At 42.4% G+C, this 21,541-nt stretch overlaps 2 protein-coding genes across 4 annotated transcripts in view; one reads left to right on the forward strand and one right to left on the reverse strand.

Moving 5' to 3' along the window:
- The first annotated feature begins 4,258 nt into the window (after positions 1–4,258).
- Positions 4,259–19,775, forward strand: TSLIG2 (tRNA splicing ligase complex subunit 2). Of its 2 annotated transcripts, XM_084844487.1 has the most exons (5): positions 4,259–4,409; positions 5,324–5,490; positions 7,299–7,668; positions 9,055–9,131; positions 16,833–19,775. In XM_084844487.1, exons 1-4 carry the CDS (start codon positions 4,281–4,283, stop codon positions 9,109–9,111), a joined length of 723 nt encoding a protein of 240 aa, XP_084700613.1. In that variant the 5' UTR covers positions 4,259–4,280; the 3' UTR covers positions 9,112–9,131; positions 16,833–19,775. The 2 variants fall into 2 exon arrangements, with proteins under 2 accessions (XP_084700613.1, XP_084700612.1); XM_084844486.1 differs by lacking the exon at positions 16,833–19,775 and having other exon boundaries at positions 9,055–10,685.
- The window catches only part of FHL2 (four and a half LIM domains 2), a 31,333-nt gene continuing 23,439 nt past the window's right edge, over positions 13,648–21,541 (reverse strand). The window contains exons 5-6 of one of the 2 annotated variants that reach the window (XM_084844484.1): positions 18,483–18,669; positions 13,648–16,961 (exon numbers count right to left, since the gene is read on the reverse strand). In XM_084844484.1, coding sequence (XP_084700610.1) covers positions 16,810–16,961; positions 18,483–18,669 — 339 coding nt within the window. In that variant the 3' untranslated portion in view covers positions 13,648–16,809. The remainder of the gene's footprint in view (positions 16,962–18,482; positions 18,670–21,541) is intronic. The other variant, XM_084844485.1, reaches the window with a different exon arrangement.

Raw genomic sequence — 21,541 nt, forward strand, 5'->3', positions numbered from 1 at the left:
AGCAACCAGATGAAAGAGCTGATCAAAGAAATGTTTTTATTATGTTCTTGTACGCTGTGATAGTTTCACTGGAAAATCTAAGCTTTTCAATAAATCATTTCAACCTAATTAGTGTTCTGTGTTAAAGTATTTTTTTAAATACTTAAGAGTGTATTAAAACAAGTACAATGTATATTAGGCACGATAACAGATCCAGCAGCAGGGGTTGGAATTGTTGGGCATCTGCTGGGGTGCCTTGCCTGAGCAGAGAGACCACTGCTAACCACAGAGCCCCCTTCTCTTCCTTCCTGCTATCAATGCATGTCACCTGCCCTCTCCAAGTGAGTAAGCAGTAACAGAAGCAAGGAGAAGCAGCCTCCACTGATCTTGTCCTTTCATTCAAGGAAGTGGTGTGGATTGTGCCCAGAGGGACATGGCAAGCAAATGGGCAGCAGCAACATTAATGAGGAGGTACGCTATTCAGGGAGGAGAGGCCCTGAGGGCATATTGCCCAAAGGTTTTCCAAAACCTGAAACGACACTGCCTGCTTTAGATCAGAGACAGGGAACCTCATGCCTGGGGGCCAACTCTGCTGCTCCTGGTTTCCCCAGATGGCTTTATCCACTTTCCCTCCCTCCGCCACCTTCATTTTCCTCCATCCACCAATCATTTTGTGATTTCCTGGCTGTTTTGAATTTTTTTCCCCATTCTGAAAGGTTGAAATGCCCCTCCTAAGGCTTAGTTACTGGCAGTAACGAAGGGGAAAGGGGGGCGTTTGGGTGGGCAGGGAGGGGAAGAGGCAGAGGAACTAGAGATCAAATCGCCAACGTTCACTGGATCATGGAGAAAGCAAGAGAATTCCAGAAAAACGTCTATTTCTGCTTCATTGACTACGCTAAAGCCTTTGATTGTGTGGATCACAACAAACTGTGGCAAATTCTGAAAGAGATGGGGGTACCAGACCACCTTACCTGTCTCCTGAGAAACCTGTAAGAGGGACAAGAAGCAACAGTAAGAATTGGACATGGAACAACCGCTTGGTTCAACATTGGGAAAGGAGTACGACAAGCCTGCATATTGTCGCCCTGCTTATTTAACTTATATGCAGAGTACATCATGAGAAATGCCGGGTTGGATGAATCACAGGTTGGAATTAAAATTGCCGGGAGAATTATCAACAACCTCAGATACGCAGACGATACCACCCTAATGGCAGAAAGCGAAGAGCATCTAAAGAGCCTCTTGTTGAGGGTGAAAGTGGAGAGTGCAAAAGATGGTTTGAAACTCAACATTAAAAAGATCATAGCATCTGGCCCCATCACTTCTTGGCATATAGAAGGGGAAGAAAGCTATGGCAAACCTAGACAGCATAGCAAGAAGCAGAGACATCACCTTGCTGACGAAGTTTCGTATAATCAAAGCTATGGTTTTCCCAGTAGTAACGTATGGCTGTGAGAGCTGGACTATAAGGAAGGCTGAGCGTCGAAGAATTGATGCTTTCGAACTGTGGTGCTGGAGAAGACTCTTATGAGTCCCCTGGACTGCAAGGAGGTCAAATCAGTCCATCCTAAAGGAAATCAACTCTGAGTTGATTTCCTTCCAATGCTCATTGGAAGGACGGATGCTGAAGCTGAAATATTTTGGCCACCTAATGCAAAGGGACAACTCCTGGAAAAGACCCTGATGCTGGGAAAGATTGAAGGCAAAAGGAGAAGGGGACAGCAGAGGATGAGATGGCTAGATAGCATCACCGATGCAATGAATATGGTCTTGAGCATGCTCTGGGAGACAGCAGAGGACAGGAAGGCCTGGTGTGCTATGGTCCATGGGGTCACAAAGAGTTGGACACGACTTAACGACTGAACAACAACAACAATTGGGTGTTACAATGCAGATATTATTATGTGTATAGCTTCTACTTTTATTGTACACTAACTTGAATATTTGTTAGAAAGGCGCAATAGAAATGGCTTTTGAGTTCTCCAGAACTCTTCATCAGGCTAGATCAAGGATGGGAAACTTCAACCTGCAGAGGTTCCCCAGCTGGTCCACAGAGGCTTTGGCTCCCCACACAGGCCCCTGACTTTCCCCCACCCCCTGGAGTCTACCAGAGGCTTGAGGAAGGGAATTGCTCTGTTATCTCATATCACTGATCAGAGATAACAGGGGGATTCCCCATACTTGGTGCACCACTCTCCCTCCCAACTGCTAAGTGCTGTGCCTTTGGCCAAAACACCTTCAATGGGCCACCTCCCTCAATGAGTCTACCTTTTCACCACCAGTCACCAGGTGCCACTGTTTTCTCATTATTTCTACCACTTGCTTGCTTGACAGGCAGAGAGCCAGTGAGGAAGTAGGCAGTGGCATCTACTGCCCTTCCTTCTCACCACCTCCATTGTCTGGGCCAGCACAAGATGCAGGTGAACAAGCATGTTGCAATGGTAAAGAGGAGGAGCACATGACAGTCTTTACATAAGCAAAACCAGTGATTAATTTTAGATGGTGCACCAAGTTTTTTTTAAAAAAACAATTGCAGTCAGTGGTCAGATTTTATAAACAAACCAATAAGTCCAACATACTATATATAATATCAGTGTTATTGTATATGCGTTAAACAAGTCGATGTGTTAAATTCGAAAGGAATAGCACACATTAAATGCAATAATAAAAAGATAGAAATATAAAAAATAAATAAACATTAACTGGAAGAAACCTTTCGGTAAAGAAAGCTAGGAAATGTTTCCAGCCCCCAGGTCTGCACGACCAACACACGCCCAGCGCTGCTAACCCAGACGCTGTCTCGGTTCCAGCCAAATACCTCCCGGCTTCCCCTTTCGCCCTTCCCCCCTCAAGTGCGCATATCCAGATTCTCTTCTCGCATTTCTCTTCTCTTCACAGAGATAGAAAATTGAGAATAACGCACAGTTTAAACTTCCGGTTTCCGGAGCCTTCCCTCTTTTCTCGGGGAGGAAGTGAGAGATGCCCGAATAAAACAATGGAGAAACCCTGGATGCTGCCGTACCTCTGTTTGAGCAGTAAGATATCTGTCCCCACCCCAGCGAAAGGTAGCAGCAAAGACGGGAGTTCATGCTCCTTTCTTATTTCTTGTGGAAAATATTGTGGTTGTTGGGGTTTTTAAATTGTATTTCTATTTTTAAACTTTAAAAAACTACAACAAATGTACACCTGCATTTATACCCCATCTTTCCTCTGGGGATCTCAAGGCGGCTAACAACAGAAATCGTATATGTAACCATTTATGTTAACCTTCAAAGCGCGCTGCACAAGTCAACAGAGCACAAGGCTTCTGCAGGCCATTGGCCCCTGGGTATGGGCGCAATCCTGTGCATGTTCGGACAGAAAAAAAGTCCTACCGCTCCCAGCTTTTCCCAGCTAGCCATGCGCATAGGATTGCGCTCTAACGGAATAATGACATTTAATGGCATTGGCCTTTGATGCAACCTGAGAGGTGTTTCGGGTGTGGCATTTTTAGCTGGAAATTCAAACCAGCCCCATTTCAGACCCGCAATATTAATCGTGGGGTGCGTTGCAGGGCCATCGTAAACCACTCTTAGCTCAACAGTAACATGTAATGTAGGGATAACAGCTCTGGACAACACTGCAGGGTTGTTGTGTGCTACCGTCAGCCTCCATCCGATCCCAAGCTTGTAATGAGAGTAACATCAGACTACACTGCAGGGCTGACATAAGCCAGTCTCTTTCAGCCATAGCAACCCCACACAAATATGGGGATAAAGGATTGTATTTGCATTGGAATGTATACTAGCAGGGCTATTTTTAAAATGTTTTTAAAGCTCCGGGTTTTTGTTTTTTTTAAAAAAAACAATTTTCTATAACGGGAAGTTAGAAAGCGCAGGAACTCTATGTTCGCTGTCATCTTTTGTTTGGGGATGGCCACGCTGGTACTATAAGGGCGCAATCCTGTGCATGTTTAGACAGAGAAAAGACCTACAACTCCCAGCTTGCCCCAGCCAGCAATGCAAGCAATGTTAACATAATGCATTGTTAACATAAGCTTGTCCCAGCCAGCAATTGTGCCCTAAAACACTGACTTCTCCCATGGATTTCTATTGGCTGCTCTCACTTTCTCCCTGGCGAAGATTTTTTTAAAAGGGCTTCTAACCTCAACTCGGAAACTTCCCCTGTAGACAAAGATATGCGTCTCTCCACCTTTTCTTATCTCTATGCTGCCCTCCCTCCCTAGCGCAGGAATTGTGGGTAACCGGAAAGAAGCGAGGGAAGGAATACTCAAGCGGCCAATCAGGATCGCGCTCGAAAAGATGGCGGCGCTCGGGGGCCGAGAGCGCTCAGTTGGGGAGGGAGGCAAGAGCGGCGCTCGAGCGGACTCGGGCCTCTTGCTGCACCCGGAGCTGCTCTCGCAGGAGTTCTTGCTGCTGACGCTCGAGCAGGTAGCGGCACACCGGGTGGGCGCGCGCGCCCTGGCGAAAGGGGCGGGGCCAGAGGACGCTTGAAGCGTCCCAGGGTCCAGGCGAGCCCCCGCCGCCCCGCGTCCCCTGAAAGCGTCGAGGCCGAAGCGCCTCTTTCCTCATGGTGCGTCGCGTCATGTCATATCTCGGGTTGCCAGCTGACCTGAGGAATCCCGTCCTGCCCTGCTGCTCTGCCTTTAACGTCAGCTGCGCCTGTAAAGGTCCCCCTGGGAAGCTCTCACAGCAGGAAGATGGGCAGTCTCGCCTTCTTAAGCCACCAGATGAAGCTAAGGCTGCTGCTAAAGGCACAGGAGCCAGGGCCAGAAAGAAAAGAAGAAGCGGCGGCGTGGAGAGTTTGGCAACCCATGACTTTTCCAGAGGCCCTTCTAGTCGCCTCTCAAGGCAGTGGGCTGGCTATTGTGTGGGTTCAGAGTGAGATGTTCAGAAACGTGCAAAGGTCTAGTGTGGACAGCCTGTGGGACTCCTTTCTGGTATAAGTAGCTTGTGCCATCAAACAGCATCCCCGCATCCCCCAGAACACCCACTTCAGACAGCTCCCAGGGTCCACCCATTTTCTCTCTCTGACAGCACTTGCCAACCAAAAAAATATATTTAAATAAATAAAACCTAAAGGCTGTTAGAGCGCCTCCTTAGACTGAAGGTATACCACCACCATCACAACATTTCACTTTTTGGGGTGAACTGTGGGGAAATGGAGTGGGTGCAACGAATTACAAATCCAGGCCAGCAATTTTTTGTGCTTCTTCAAATTTTTGTGCTGTTTAAGATGAGCAGTACATTTTCAGTAATGTAATTTTTTTTAGTGTACTCTGTACTTTCATTATATATAGAAGACTTGTAGTCATAACGATATGGTTTTCACTGCTTTTCCACAGAAGAATATTCCAGTTGAAGATGAGGTGAAGATCAATAAGGATGGTCTCACTGATCTCTATGTTCAACATGTCATACCATTGCCTCAGCGTGACTTACCAAAAACTAGATGGGGTAAACTGATGGAAAAGAAAAGAGGTCAGCAGGTGTTGAAACATGACATCAAAAGGTAATTCTATTTTGCCTATAGTTTTTGGATTCTCTTCGAAATTTTTCAGAATACTTAGGCCAGAGGTGGGCAGCTTGTGGCCCTCCAGATGTTTTGTCCTGCAACTCCCATCATCCCTCACCATTGGCTATGCTGGCTAGGGCTGCTAGGAATTGTAGGCCAAATCATCTGAAAGAGCTAAATTCATTAAAAATGTTTGGCATTCCACAAATATACATATGTTTTACAAAGCACTGTTAGTTTTCCCTGTGCTTGAGATAGGAAGAGCTGATGTAAATGTAATAAATGGGGCCAGCCAGAGTGCTGACCAACCAAGAAAGAGATCTTGGGGTTGTGGTGAACAGCTCGATGAAAATATCAACCCAGTGTGTTGTAATAAAGGCCAACTCCCTGTTAGGCATAATTAGAAAAGGAACTGAGAGTAAAACTGCCAGTATCATACTGCCTTTATACAAATCTATGGTGCAACCACACTTGGAATACTGTGTACAGTCCTGGTCACCACACCTAAAGAAAGATATTGTAGAGCTGGAAAAGGTGCAAAAAGGGGCAACTAAAATGATCACGGGCTGGAGCATCTCCCCTATGAGAGAAGGTTACAACAGCTGGGATTGTTTAGCTTGGTAAAAAGGAGGGTAAGGGGAAACATGATAGAGGTCTACAAAATTATGCATGGTGTGGAGAATGTGGCTGGGGAGACATTTTTCTCTCTCTCTGTCATACTACTAGAACCCAGGGTCATCCTATGAAGCTGATTGGTGGGAGATTCAGGACAGATAAGGAAGTACTTCATCCAGCACATAGTTAAACTATGGAATTTGCTACCACAAGATGTAGTGATAGCCACCAATTTGGATGGCTTTAAAAGGGGGTTAGATAAATTTCTGGAGGAGAAGGTATCAATGGCTACTAGGCCTGATGGCTATGTGCTACCTCCAGGAGCAGAGGCATTAAGTCTATGTATACTAGTTGCTGGGGAACATGGGCTAGAGGGTGCTGTTGCATTCATGTCCTGCATGTGGGTTCCTGGTCAATAGCTGATTGGCCACTGTGTGAACAGAATGCTGGACTAGATGGACCCTTGGTCTGATCCAGCATGGCTCTTCTTATGTAGAAAGGGATACAATTCTGAGTGCCGTTGGAACTTAGCACAAGATTATATGTTGCCCATCTCTGAACCATGGCATGGAAATCAGATATATAACATCTGAATTGTCTTGTGTTCTGGCAGGGAAAGAGGGAACTGAAGGCTTCCTCTGTTGATTTAGTTTACTTGAGGAGTTCTGGAGGTAACTGCAAGACACAAAGAAACTTTGAAGCAGCATCCTTGCATTTATTGAGTTCTAAAATTGTTGTGATCCTCAACAAGCAGAAATAAACATGTATCTGTCTGATAATGTTCATTAAAAACTATAATTTGGGGGGGAAATGATTAGTTCAGTATTTTCACAGTTCTTATTACAGTGAAAAAAAGTAAAATAAAGTAACATCTGAGGATACTGGCAGCATTGCCATTTTGCTCTAGACTAATTCTCTTGTCAGTTTCATCTAAGCTCATCTCTGGATTGCAGTCCCTGAGACATTTCCAAGCTTGCAATTAGGCCCTTGGACCAAAAATGCTTCCCCACCCCCCGGGGGTCTAAGGTGCTGATCTAAGCACACAAACCTGGAGAAAAGTTATATTCAAATCAGTTGGGCTTGTTTCCAAGTAGTGTGTTTAGGATGGTGAAGTTCTACAATGATTGTGTGATTTCATTTGTATTTATAATGCGTTCCTAAGAATGTTGTGTTACCATTTCTTTGTTCAGCACTGCTGCTGTGGAAAGTCTAAGGAAACGGCCACTCATTGTATTTGATGGTAGCTCAACAAGTACAAGTATAAAAATAAGGAAGACAGAGAATGGAGCTGTTGATGGTCTAAAACTAATTACAGCAGGAAGTACAAGTACTACTTGTAGGAGACTGTCTGTTCCTTCAAATTCTTCAACATGCATGTCTGCTTCCGCTTTTTCATCGGACATTAAAGTAGAATCTAGGATTAATGAGGCTAAGCAGAACAATATTATGATCAATAACAATATGACATCAAGTCAGAAATCACCACCATTGGTGCCGGTAACAGGAACTACTGTTGTGAAATTAAAGAGAGCTGCTCCAAAAGAAGAATTGGATGCATCAGTAAGTATGATCTCAATATCTATGGCTGTTTTCTTTAACCAAGTACTCAAGTAACCAGTTGGCATCTCTGGTAGCATACACATAAAACAGGAGTATAGAACCTCAGGCCCAGAGACCAAATCCGACCCTCCAGTGTTCTCCAGAAGGCCACCCCTTTACCCCTGGTCCCAGTCCCCCATCCCCTTTTCCCTAGCCACCAATTGTTGGGTGGTTTCCTGGCTTTTATGTAGTTTTAAAAGGTTAAAATGCTTCCCCTAAGGCTTAGATACTAGCAGTAAGAGCTCTATGGTAAAATATGCTGGTATTTGGGGGGTGGGGGGGGGTGGCACCACCTCTTTTGGCTTCCATCCCTGCCCACAAAATGTGCCCCCAAGAGCTTTTCTGAAATATAATAGAGGCTGAAAAAGTTCTATACCCCTGATGTAATACAGCATGTAATTATCTTGGATGCTATAAAATGTGACTAGGATACTATGCACTAATTCTTTGAATGTTACTATATCTTTTTAACTTAACACAATTTTGCTGTTGTTAACTAGCTGTTAAGATAGGCATTAAAAAGTTAATACGTTTTGCCTTCTAAATTATCGTATCCCAGTCTGTCTGAAATGCCAGGGTGATTATTTGGAAGCATGGCAAGCTTCATTTGATTGGTGTTTTCAAAAATGCTTGGTTTTTTGTTTTTTGAGAGAGATTTATTTTGCTAGGAACCGGTTTTAGAGTACAATGTAGTAAACTTTAATACATTACATTATAGGTCTATTCCCTCCCCTTACCCCCTTCTTTAAGGTAAGTTAATTTAAGGAAGTTCACATAAGGAAAATTTCCCATCTGCTCCTCCCCCTGAAGCCACCTGTGCTTCCTAAATAAACTCTCCGGAGGGTCCTCATGAACAGTGTTCCCACATAGAGGGCTGTTGGAGTAAGGTGGAATTGTCCAAAATTGGGTGGACCTTCACCTGATTTTGGGTACTTCTCCCCTCACCCACCCCTATTTCCAGCAGCCCTCTGCACCCCATTTCACATTTTTCTGGAGGTAGCCCTGATTCTCTGAGGCTCTTGAGTGGTGCGGGGGGGGGGGGGGCGTTGCAAGTGGCTGCAAATACTGGAGGTGATGTCAATCGTTCTTTTCCTGAACTTCCTTGAGTTAACTTACCTTAGGATATTAGGATCCAACCCGATATTTCCAATATACTTCTCACTATACCTTTTCGAATATACTACTCCCATATTTTGGGATCATTTAATTCTTCCTTTCCTTTTATATCTCTAGTTAAGACCGTGTTTTTATTTTAGCCACAAGATGGCAACAGAAACCATGTTATACCATGTTTGTGTTTAAATGGTTTAGTACAGGAAATCTGACATTTATTTATTTCTCCCTCAGAATGGTCTAAGGCCTACTGAATCAAAAAAGAAGATCCAGCATGTAACATGGCCATGAGCCCATGAGGTCCTGGAAATGTAAATAATGTTCAGTCTTCATTTCAGAACAAACAAGTCGTATTGAACAGGGTTGCAGATTTCAGTGGATTCATCATAATGTTAACAATTCCGCACTATAAAGCAGACACCATATTCTCACCCATCACCTTAAGAGCATTTCCTGTATTGCACTTCTGAGTTATTTACTTCTCCTTTTAGTGGTTGGTTTTGGTCAAACAAGATTGTTCTACTAGTTGGAATTCTCAAGTATATTGTAGTTCAGCTCTTGCATGACCTTTTAGAGAAATTCTGTGTGAGTTTATAACTATTCATATTCAACTGTATAGCACTATTGAGTTCTCAAGTAAATGCAAGTGTGTTTAGGTGGTGTGGAAGACTGTGCTTCCCCATTCTGCTGCACATCCCATGGTAATTAAATGGATTTTGCACAAAACAGTTCTTTTGGCAGGGCTAGAATATTTCAGATTCCTGGGTGCCGATACCACGAGTTTAGGAGACATCCAGACTTTTCCAACCTAGGTTTGAGACTATTATTACCTCTTACAGATGTGGTGAAAAATAGCTGAACTGTGTAACGTCTTTGCTTCAAATTGAAGTTCTTATTATAACTGAAGGTAAATGGATTTCTGTTGTCTTTGGAGATACACAGATGGAAGCACACTAATAGGCTGTGTACAGAGAGTATTTGAGAGAAAGGTAGTGCATGAACTAGTGCTGTGCTTTCATACAGTACATGCATAAGTATTTTACACAAAGTACATGTACATTTGTGGAAGACGTTGCCTGCCTCCTTAGAAAATGCCTGCTAAAGTTCAGGAGAAAAGCTAACATTCCACCTGCTTGGGCAGCTCGAAAAGAGGTGGTGCAAAAAAAAAGGGGGGGGGTTGGCTCGTTCCTGTCTGAATAATGTGGCAGATTTCACCCTTGTATCATGTAAAACCCATCTGAGCTGGGTCTAAATGTTAGAATCACGTTCCCATGCTCAAAATAGTACTGCACCCTATATATAAAAGAAGTTTCTTTACTCGAATGCTCTGAAGATGCTGGCAACATCTTGGTGGAACAAGTTTATTAATTTAGTTTCAAAACTTGTAAAATTTTAATATAGTTGATATTTGATTTTACAATGCTTTCATATGATTATAGTAAGGATTGCCCATCTCCCTAAAAAACAGAGGGCACAGTCCAGCCAATACTGAATACATGTAAGCTTCATTGATTTCAGTAGGACACTTAGGTATGTACTTACCTTCTTATCATTGAAATTACTAAGATTTAGGCTACACTCCTACCTCAGAGTAAGTCCTATTGAACATAATGGGATTTATTTCTGAGTAGACATGTTTAGGATTGCACTGTTGGTGTACAACTTCCACTAGATCATTCCCAAAGACATCTTTGAGCGCTTCGAAATAGAAAGAATGGTGTGGTTGAAGTGTATTTGTGTTTGCCTCTTCTTGAACACTTGTGCAAGTTTTGTATTTTAGTACAGCGTTTAGTTTTGTGTATTTTTGTATCTGAACAGCTGTCTTTTTATTAACCTTACTTGATTTAAATAAATTGAATTCAAAGTGATCTATTAAGTTGTATGGACCATCTTCATGCTGTATTTTTATCTGCTTTGAGAGATTGATACAGCACGCACACAAAATCCCATGGAAAAGTTAAGCAGCTATGCAAGTGCTGAAAACTTGGAGCTGTGGTTCATTAGGGTATCTCTAGCACCAACTGAAACTTCCAAGTATTTTTTTAAATAAATGGCATAACGTTAGCCCTCGTGTGCTGCAATTATCTACTTAAAATGTTTTGCTCAAAATTTCTTAAACTTGGAATTCTTAATAATGGCTTGGCTATATTATCTTTTCATCAGTGTACCTATACAGAATTGTAAAATTAGTTTTGGCTGGGTACATCCAACTTATTTTTTTTAATTTGCAGCATACATTCCAAATAAGTGGGGGGTGTTCCCTGTAATCCATACTATTTTTATTTTTTCATTTTTATCTCTTGAACTAAACATGAATTTTGTATTGAAAGTGGCAATATTATTCACTTTTAACTTCCAAGTAAAGAGGAGGATGTTCAGACAAAGTCCCCGGAAGGTAACCCACTTTGCAGCCAGAAATATATATACACAAACTGGAGCTAGTGTTTATGTCCCAGTCATAAAGATGGCAGGGAGCAGAGCAGTACTTGGAAACCTAAGGACTTATTCACATGACCATTTTTTATGAGTATTGAGGCAACTATAATTGGTCTCATGAAAGCTTTCAAGTAAGCCACGGTAGTGGCTCATGACATGGCTCCGGCTGAACATCAGGAAAAACTTCCTGACTGTCAGAGCAATACGACAATGGAACCATTTACCTAGGGAGGTAGTGGGCTCTCCCACGCTGGAGGCATTCAAGATGAGGCTGGACAGCCATCTGTCAGGGATGCTCTGACTTGGATTCCTGCACTGAGCAGGGGGTTGGACTCGATGGTCTTGTAGATGTGAAATGGTGTGAAACACCATACTCTTGCTGTAGAAATAATGTGCAGGTGCAGCCCTGTTGGAGTCCAGCCTAGTACACTGGGCTTCCTATGTTATGACAACAGCATCATGACTCTGCCAAAAAAGATTTCACCTGGTGGAGATCCCATACAGATGCCATAGTATATATTTTGGACATACCACTTGTGTAACATAACATTGCATTATTCGTTTGTGTAGATGTTTAACCTGTTTTCCAAGGTGCGCTGCTCTCACAAAGTGGCTTACAATATTACAAAAACATTAACAAAATTACACTTAAATGCACACACAGGAGCAGCTAATGGTTTTTAAGCACCAAATGCCGACTAGAATAAATGTATCTTTAAGCTTTTTTTTTTTTAGCCAGCAGTGATGAGAATATAAGTATCTCCCTAGGGGATGGAGTTTCAGAGTGTGAGGCTATCACTGAGAAATCCCTCTCCCTAGTACCCACTAACCTAATGGCTCTTGCTGGTGGGCCAGAGAATAGGGCCTCTTGACATTGATCGTAATGCTTGGACAGGCTCATATAGGTGTAGGCTGTTCTTCAGGTAAGGTGATCCCAAACCATTTAGAGCTTTAAAGCCCAAAGCCAGCACCTTGAATTTGGCCCAGAAATTGACAGGCAGACAGCATGAATGGTATGGAATAGGAGCAATATAATCTGAGCACTTAGCTCCCACAGGTGTTCTATCTGCCTAGTTTTGTACCAATTGCAGTTTCCGAATCATCTTCAAGGGCAGCTCCACTTGGAACATGTTATAGTAATTTAACCAGGATGTAACTAAGGCATATGTCAGTGTGACTAAGTCAGCTTTCTCTGGACAGGGCTGCAGCTGCCAAACCAGCCTAAGCTGGTAAAAAAACACTCTTGGCAGCTGATGCCACCTGTGCCTGAGTCCAGGAGCACTCTGACTATGTACCTGCTCCATCAGGGGAGTGTGACTTCATACAGAGTTTGATAAAAACCTCCATCCAGATTAGTGGATTTCCTGTCCCGTAGTACTTCTGTCTTACCCGGATTACATTTCAGCTTGATAGCCCTCATCAGTTACAATACTGCCCCCACACACATGTCCAGGGTTTTAACTGCTTCCCTAGAATTACATGGTAGAGAAGAGACATGAAACTGTGTATTGATGACACCTCGCACCAAACTTTCAGATGACTTCTCCCAGCAGTTTCATGTAGATGCTGAAAAGCATGGGGGACAAGGTGGAACTGTGAAGTCCTCCATATGTCAGTGGCCAAGTTGTGGAACAAAAGCCCCCCCAGAACCACCTTCATTCCTCCAGGAGGAACTGGAACCACTCCAACACCATGCCCCAGACCCCATCACACAGAGACAGTTCAGAAGGTTACCATGGTCAATGGTATGGAAAGTCCATGAGCACCAATAGGTAGTTTGTGTCCCAAATCCAGGTCAGAAGCCAGGCTGGAATGGATCTAAATAATCAGTGTCATCCTAAACTGCCTGGAGCTGACATCACATGCTCCAAGATCTTGCTAGAACTGGTAGATTTGAAACTAGGCAATAATTCTCTGTAGCCAAGAAATCTAGACCTGGCTTCTTCAACAGTGATTTTACTACTGCATCCTTCAGGACCATCAGAACTACCACAGCTCTTAATGAGGCATTGGCCACTTCTGATATCCATTTTGTAAGCCTAGCCCTGGCAGACTTCACTAGCCAGGAGGGGTAAGGATCTAAAGGGCAAATGGTAGGCCTCAGTCCTCCAAGCAGCTTCTCAACATCTTCAGGCATTCACAACTCTTTGTAATGCGATGTAAATGTGCCATATGATAAATAAATAATAATTTTCAACTCTAGCACTGCACATCTCTCAGACATCTATATGGCAGCTTACAACATGATCTTGTAGGTGCATGTGGGAAACCAATTATATTTCAGCAACTTTATGGGAGGCAAACACCATGCTGCTTCCCTTAAAAATGATTACTATAAATTAATGGATAGTGCAATCCTATATATGTATACTTAGAAGTAAGCCCAAGTGACATCAAAGGGTTATTATTATCACTACTATTATTATGGAATTTATATGGCCATCTATTATATGGTTACATGTGTTCCCTGTGCAGCTTACAAAGCAAAACTAAACAATAATTATTAAAAGCATTGCAAAGCAGTAAAATGCAACATAAAATTCTCTACTTTGATGGAGAAAATAAAATCACTTAGGGTGCAATCCTATAGGGATAGGCGGCCGCCTCCAAACTCAGAGGCGACCACCTATCCAATGCAGGGCAGGAGCAGCACGGAGGGGATCTTCTCTACACTTCAGCTGCTCTGTATTCACATCACAGCTAGACAGCCGATTTCAGCTATCTAGCCACGGGAAGTTGGAGCAGGGGGGGACAGGACGCCAGACAACACATAGGAATCATCGGAAAGGCATGTTTGCCCTCCCCCAGAAACACCTGATTTTCACTGCTCCATGCTCTTTCATGCTGCTCTCTGCGAGCATGGAGTACAGGGCCGATCCGCACTGCCCACAAGGCAACGCGGGAGGGTGTGGAGGTCGGTTCTCAGGGAACCACCTATCCTATGGCCATCTAGCTGCTGGCTAGCGGCCATAGGATTGCACCCTTAGTAGCTCAAATTACTCCTCGGTAAGTGTGTATAGGACTGAAACCTGAATATATTTGGTCAATGTTCTTGAACTGCTATAACATTTGTAGAGCGCTATAGTAGAATCACAGTAAGAGGCACTTAAATTGACAGTTTTAGAAGAATCTCTTTGGTGACTGACATTTTAACAGAATCTCTTGGGTGGCTGAAGTTAAGGTAGATCATGGTAAGTGGTACATATCCCAGATAAGAGAATATTGAGGCTACAACCCTATGCACACTTACCTGGGGTTCAGTCCCATTGGGTTCAATGGGGCTTACTTCTGAGTATACTTGTATAGGGTTGCATTGTAAATCATGTTATGTTTGCTTCCACCTGGGAAATATACAAAGAACTCAACATTGATTTGGAGTTCTCTTCTCATGGTTTGTTCCAGCCATATTGGTTCAGCATCCAATTCCTCTGCAACTACATGTGATCAGTGTCTTCCATAAGAAATATGATTGGTAGGAAAATACACACAGGACTACCGCTTCAAAGTTTAATATTTGTCAGTTTTTATGGTCTTCTATTCTGTGTATTATTTTTCTAAGCCTTCTTGTGTTAACCACAGGAGAGGTAAGAAAAATAGTAAAGTTTCATTGTTCAGAAAAATGGTATATACCAAAAATATATTTGCACAATTCTTCCCAGAAAAAATGGCCTGACAAAGCTAATGTTTTTATTAACAATTATTTTTCAGACAGTCCCTTCAGATGTTTTCCTATAGTGTTTGAGAGATTTAAATCTACTTTAATATCCCGAGTCTCTGTGCAGTCTGAAAAACAGAAAATGTTAAGTCTGATCTGCTTGAGAAATATTAAAACTGTGGCTGGGATCCAAAGAATTGCTTAGATGTGGCCAAAGACAAACTCCCCCCTCCCCATGTCACATCATGCTACTTTTCATAGGTCCCTCTGTTTCAAACATGTTTTGCTATGTGGCATGGGGTGGCTGTTGTGAGACATTCAAGCCTGAAGCCACTATGGATGCACAGAATTAGTTATGTGGTTCTTTGGACCCAGCTCACCTTTTGAAGAGCTGAGGGAAAATTATACTACATGTTTAGTCAAGTGGACCACTATCTACTTAATAAAACTGGACACATGTTGAAAATGAGTGTTAAGCATTCTTGTCTGATGACAGGGCCCAACTCCACATTGACAGGTAGAGTTCAAGGGGCAAGGAGCAAAGATACTACCCTTGGCTACCTTATCCATAAGCTAGGAAGAAAAAAAGTCCTGCCCGATCCTGTCAAGTCTAAGTTTAAGGAGGCTGAGCCTAATCTGCCTTTTGGGCTGCAGCCCTATTCCTACTTACCTGGGAGTAAGTTCTGTTGAATTCAGTGTGGTTTACTTCTTAGTAGGCATATATAGGAATGCTCCTTGCATTACCTATAATATTCAGAATTTGTTCTGGCCAGGGCCTGAGGTTACTGATTGTACGAACATGATGAAGAACAGATATTGTAAACTTTGTAGCCGATACACCACTGGAAATATTTCGACTTGTGATGTAACTGCTCATACTTTCATGACTTAATGACGGAACAAGCAAGCAAAGAAAATAGGGCAATTTTCTGTCTACGCATGGAACAGACAGACTTTTTCCTGTTACTTTACAAAACACCCTTGTAACTATGTAGTGCTATTTTCTAATGGTCTCAGCAAATTTCCTTTTTTATGTGTGTGGAGGGTCTGTTTAAATGGATTCGTCCTTTTTAAACAAAAGGGCTTGCTTCAAGCTTTACTTTAAATGCTAACATTTATTAAAAGTAAATGTTAAAACATGAGCATTCACCGAAATACAGCAGTCTTTGTTAGAAATGCATTTATTACTTTGTAAAATACAAGGTGCTATGAAATGTCAAAACAAGTACAAGAAACTGAAAATGTACTTTGTGCAATGATCTTGCAATGTTGTGCAATAATGTGTTGCATACTTGCATCCATTTAAAACTCATGCAGCCCAATCCAGCATACTTGGAAGCAAGTCCCACAGAGTTCAATGGGAGTTATGCCAATGTAATGATGAACAGAACTGCAGCTGTAATCCCTTACTTTAAGGCATAGCACAAAACACTCTGTTACTGATTGAACCTACATCCTGTACATATTATCACCTACACATTTGCCAATTTGGACATCTTAAATATTGATTCTTGAACTATTATCACTCTAAACTGTGCCACTGCAATCTTTCAGGAAGCCCCATTTTTAAATGTGCATTAGTTTTCTACTGCATTTATATTGGTAATATCTGGACATCTCATGACTAGGTATCTTGACTGATCATGATTTCATGAATTGTATCGCCTAACAGTTGATATCAAAATCACCTTGGCTCCATTTTGCCTTTCCCTTCTCCAATGCATTTCTATAATCTAGAAACGAAAAAAACTTAACTGATGAATATATATTGCTGAAAAAACAAGACACTACGTTTTCCACTTTCAAAACCCATACACTTCCTTACTTGTTTTAGAAACTATACGCATTTGTAAGATTGTTGTTGTTATTATTGTTATTATTTTACCCCTTTTCAGATTTTAAATGTCTTTCCCACACTCAGGGCACAAGATGTCATCCCGTTCTGTGAGGAAGCCACGGCCCACTAACGACAAGGAGCACTTCTTACAGTTGAAGCAATCGTTGTGCCACTGCCGTTCTTCAAAGGAGATATACTTGGTACCTCCAAGTCCTGGAAAAGCAAAATAAGTCATAAGATGAAACCATGGAGCCCCACTATGTAAAGTCATTTGGGACAGATGCCCACATCATTTTTGCTTGTAAAGGAGGTTTATGGACCTAGAGCTGTAGAAATGTTGAGTCTTAAATTGATCCTGCATGCAGAATCAACATTCTGTTGATGATTCTGCATGCAGGATATTAGCTTCCGCTCAGTTCCTGGAGTCATAGCACTCACCAATCTCACACCCTGCCGATGTGTTAGGCTATAATTCCCATCATCCCATGCTGGCTGAGAGTGATGTTACTTGTAGTCTAACACATCTGGAGGATGCCAGGTTGGGGAGTGATGCTGAGATAAATTATTTGGATAACCAGTTGTGATATAAATTTTTCCACATGTGTGCGCACGTGGAATCAATTCAAAATGTCAATCCTTACATGAGATCATAATTGTAATGAAAATAAATCTTGGTGGAGAGGCTTCCAACAGAATCTGAGGCATGTGGAAAAGATCTCATGGCAACTGTGCAAACCTCTTTGGACTTGGTTATACTACTTGTACATCTTTTGTACATCAGGGTATGCCGCTGTTCTTTGTCATGCATTTTTTGAGCACAAAGATGGTTGATTAGTCTCGGCTCTTAAGTAATGGTTCTTAGGAACTGTGATTGACAACATGTTCTGTCTTCATGTCCAAGTCAGAGCTGCCAGGGTGCTTGTGGTTCATTTGCATATCCTGGTTGTGTATAGTTAACCTCAAATTGCTGTATATATATTTTTTAACCCTAAACAAAAAGATTGGCCACGTCTTTTGTTGTATCTAATCAGTGCCTGCCCTTGGGCAAGACAACCTCAGTGTGCTTTATCCCTCAGTGAGTCTACTTTTTCCAGCTGCTATTGCTCCTCATCCCCTTTCTTATCATTGTTACCACTCGCTTGCTTGACAGGCAGAGAGCCAGTGAACAACTAGGCAGTGGCATCTACTACTACTCCTTCTCACCACCTCCATTGTCTGGGCCAGAGTGAGATGCAGGTGAACAAGGAGGTTTCAGTGGTGAAGAGGAGAAGCAACTCCAGGGGGGTCTTGTTAGTGGGCCCCTACTGGGGTGTGGGCCCTCAGCAGCTGCCCAACCATGCCTACTCTTGACACCAGCGCTGTATTCAATGATGTACGTTCACTAGCAGTAAGGACACTGTTGGCGGAGCAGGTCTCTCCCTGCCCCTACACTTTTCTACTGTGTTGCTGCTGAGTGTGCCCTTTTGGCTTCATGGCTTAAATGTACGTGTGCATGTATGCATGTGTTTATGTATATATGTATGTATTTATTAATTACTGCATTTCTATACTGCCCAACACACAAATCTCTCTTAAAATGACCCAGTTCAAGCTGCTGGATTCATAACTTAAGCACTATCAACGCCAATGCTGACTTTTTGTTGTGTGTCCTGGATACTATCCTGAACCGAGTATTGTTACTTTAGGGGTGCTGGTAATTCTATTTCCAAAGAGAATGGCAACAGGGATACTTACCACTTATTGGATTAGTGCATCCTGCACACTTCTTAGCATAGAGGCTGCAAAAGCAGTTCAGACAATATGCAAACTCATCTCGAGAAGTAAAACGTTGTCCAGAGAGCTGTTTCTTGCATCCGGTACACACAAAACACTCCTTGTGCCATGGCTGCTCCCGGTAAGTAATTCCTCCTGTGGTGATTGGCTATTTAATTATTGTTTTGGAAAGGAAAGGAAAGGAAAGGAAAAGAAAAGAGTTTATTGCTTATTTCTTTTATTCTGATTTCTTATTCTTATTCTGATTTTTATTCTTATTCTTATTTACTGCTTATTCCATTTTCTCTCAGCTTGCAAATGTCTTAGAAAGAAACCACAAACTAGTCCTGATACGTAGGGTGCTTCCAGAATGACGACTTCTGGTGCTACCAGTCAAAAGACCTTCTGGGATGATTCTATCTTTTCCTCCTTGAGGAAAATTTGGGGTGGGGGTTGGGGAGAGAGACTGAAGAAGTGGTGGGAAAACACAGAAAGGTTACAAGTAGAAGAGGATGTCTGGACCCTCCCATAAAGTTCTGTGGACAAGGCAGGATGAATTGCATGATAAAAGCCTCATCTGGAAGCATCCTTCGGCTTGGAAACATGTTCATTTATCAAAATCCCTTCTCAAATGTACCTTTTCCATGAAGCCAATAGGCCAGTTTGCACATCACGATAAGCCACCCTGAAAATAGGCAATGGTGATTTGGTTGTTCGCTGTTACTCCCGACAAACTATCAGGCACTCTGCAGCTTGCCATGGTTTGTTTCTCCCTTAGTCCTCCCGCCTGCTCCCCAGACGTATCCCATGGGCCTTTGCAGCACTATCTCAGCAACCTACTCCACTATTCCACTAACGAGTGCAAATGTGGAGTAGAGTTTATTTTGTAGAATTTTTTTTTTCACCTTTGGGGAGAGTGGCACAAATTTAGCTTTATTTTTTTAACTTCTGGGGAGATTTGCGCAAATTCGCTAAAGTGCAGTAATTGCTACGCATAGGCGCCATGTACACTGATGATATATAACCTTCAATCTGTAAGCAGGTTTTGCTACTTTAGCCATCTCAGCACCATTCCAGGTTTCAGAAAAGAGTGGAGTGGGGGAATTCACAGCATGATTCAAAGGCCTCCTCTTGAATATATTCAAGATTAAATTGCTAAAAGCAGGATATGGTAAGCACATGTGGTCCTGAAGACTAATTGTATGTGGTCTAGAACAGTGGTTTCCAAACATTTTTGATCACGCACCCCTATCAATAAAAGATTTTTGAGCATGCATCCCCAATCTATGTATATTTATTTATAAATTATATATATGCACTACTGTACTAATTTATGTACATTATAAAACATACATAAAAACAGAAATTAATAGAAATTTTAAAGGATGAGATAAAGATGAAATAAATAATATGTTTTTTTAAAATAAATTTTATTTATTAACGGTGCAAAAATTCTTTTTTCTCTCACTAAAAAATATCATTAATAATATATTTTAGTGAGAGCAATGGCATTGAATATGCTTCATTATTTTTGCAAATCTTGGTTTAACACTTTGTAATACAGCAATTCGAAGGTCTGGTTCGAAGTTCAGTTTATTTCAATACTTGGTTTATTGGCTGTCATAGCCGACATAGCTGTCATAGCACGCACTTTCTTCTCAGCCTCATTCTGCCAAAGGAGAGTGGTAAGGGTTAATCTCCTTCCTGCTCTCCTTCGGCAGGATGCCAGCTGGTCCAGTGCCATGGCTTCCTCTGCCATACCTGGCAGAGACAGGCGCAGTTGCTCTCGGTGGCCAGAGCAGAGGCAGGATAGGACTGGAGCCGAGAGAGAAATGCCATGGAGCTTCCCTCTCGGCTCCTGTCCCATCCTGTCGCTGCCTCCGCCGCCACCACCATCATTGCACACGATTATCGGGCAGCTCTCACACCGCAATGGATCGTCTTGTGCACCCCCTAGGGTGTGTGCACCCCACTTTGGAGACCACTGGTCTAGAAAACAGATTCCGCTCCCCCCCCCCCCCGTGGCTTCCTAAATGTTGCCTTTGCTTGCTCAAAATGGTGCTATCATTACAACACCTGTTCTCTCTTTATCACAGACCAGCCTTCCACAACCAGTTGTTTTGGACTACAACTACCAGCATTCTTGACCACTGGCCATGCTGACTGGGGCTGATGGGAGCTGAAGTCCAAAACATCTGGGAGGCATCAGTTTGGGGAAGGCTGATATTGACATAGAGAGTGTAACTTCTTTCACTTATCTCATCCTCATGCTGCATTTTCTCTGCTCTTGGTTGTGTGAACTGGCAAAGCTCAGTCTCATCAAGATCCCCTCCAATTCCACTTCAAAGCTTGTTCTGACTCGGGTATATATGAGGTTGCAAGCTACCTCCCCACCCAATCTTTCATGGAAATTTGTACATATTTCAGTGTACATTTTTTCTAAATATACACATTATTAGTGTGCATTTTTGAAAAGCATTTGTCTCCCATTAACTATGGCATGGTTTGTGCATTTTTCAAAGGTACACATTTCTCATTTGCTTTTTTTGAAAGGTACATATATTTCGAACACATTCTTTTTGGAGGACGAATTGGATTGCAAGCTCGTAAATGTGATGATTTCTGATCACAGCTTGGTCCAGGTCTAGGAGGTGCAAATTGGATAAGCTCATATAAATTTACATACCCAACACATTTCTTTTACATCCCTTGTTATGTCAGAATCTTTTCGGCTGTGGCTCTTCCTATGACCCCTCTGTATAAACCATAGTTTGTAAGGTTGGCTGTTTAAAATAGCTGAAATAATGATAGATGTTGCAATAGTACAAAGTTCAGTGGTCTGAAACCTTCATAAATGTTGGCACTGAAATCTGAAGTAGATTCTGAGCTGGGCTGCAGTTTTGATTGAAACTAAATTGGACCAGTTTCACAAGATGTTGAAATGGGAATGTTGACATTTATGTCTCTCTTACATTTTTATACTGTGTCACTATAGATGCATTGAGCATCTCTACACCAGCCTAAAATCCCCATTTAAAAGG

This window comes from Heloderma suspectum, chromosome 3 (assembly GCF_057233095.1).
Source record: "Heloderma suspectum isolate Gila_16-S chromosome 3, 16-S_ref, whole genome shotgun sequence".
NCBI classification, from domain to species: domain Eukaryota; kingdom Metazoa; phylum Chordata; class Lepidosauria; order Squamata; family Helodermatidae; genus Heloderma; species Heloderma suspectum.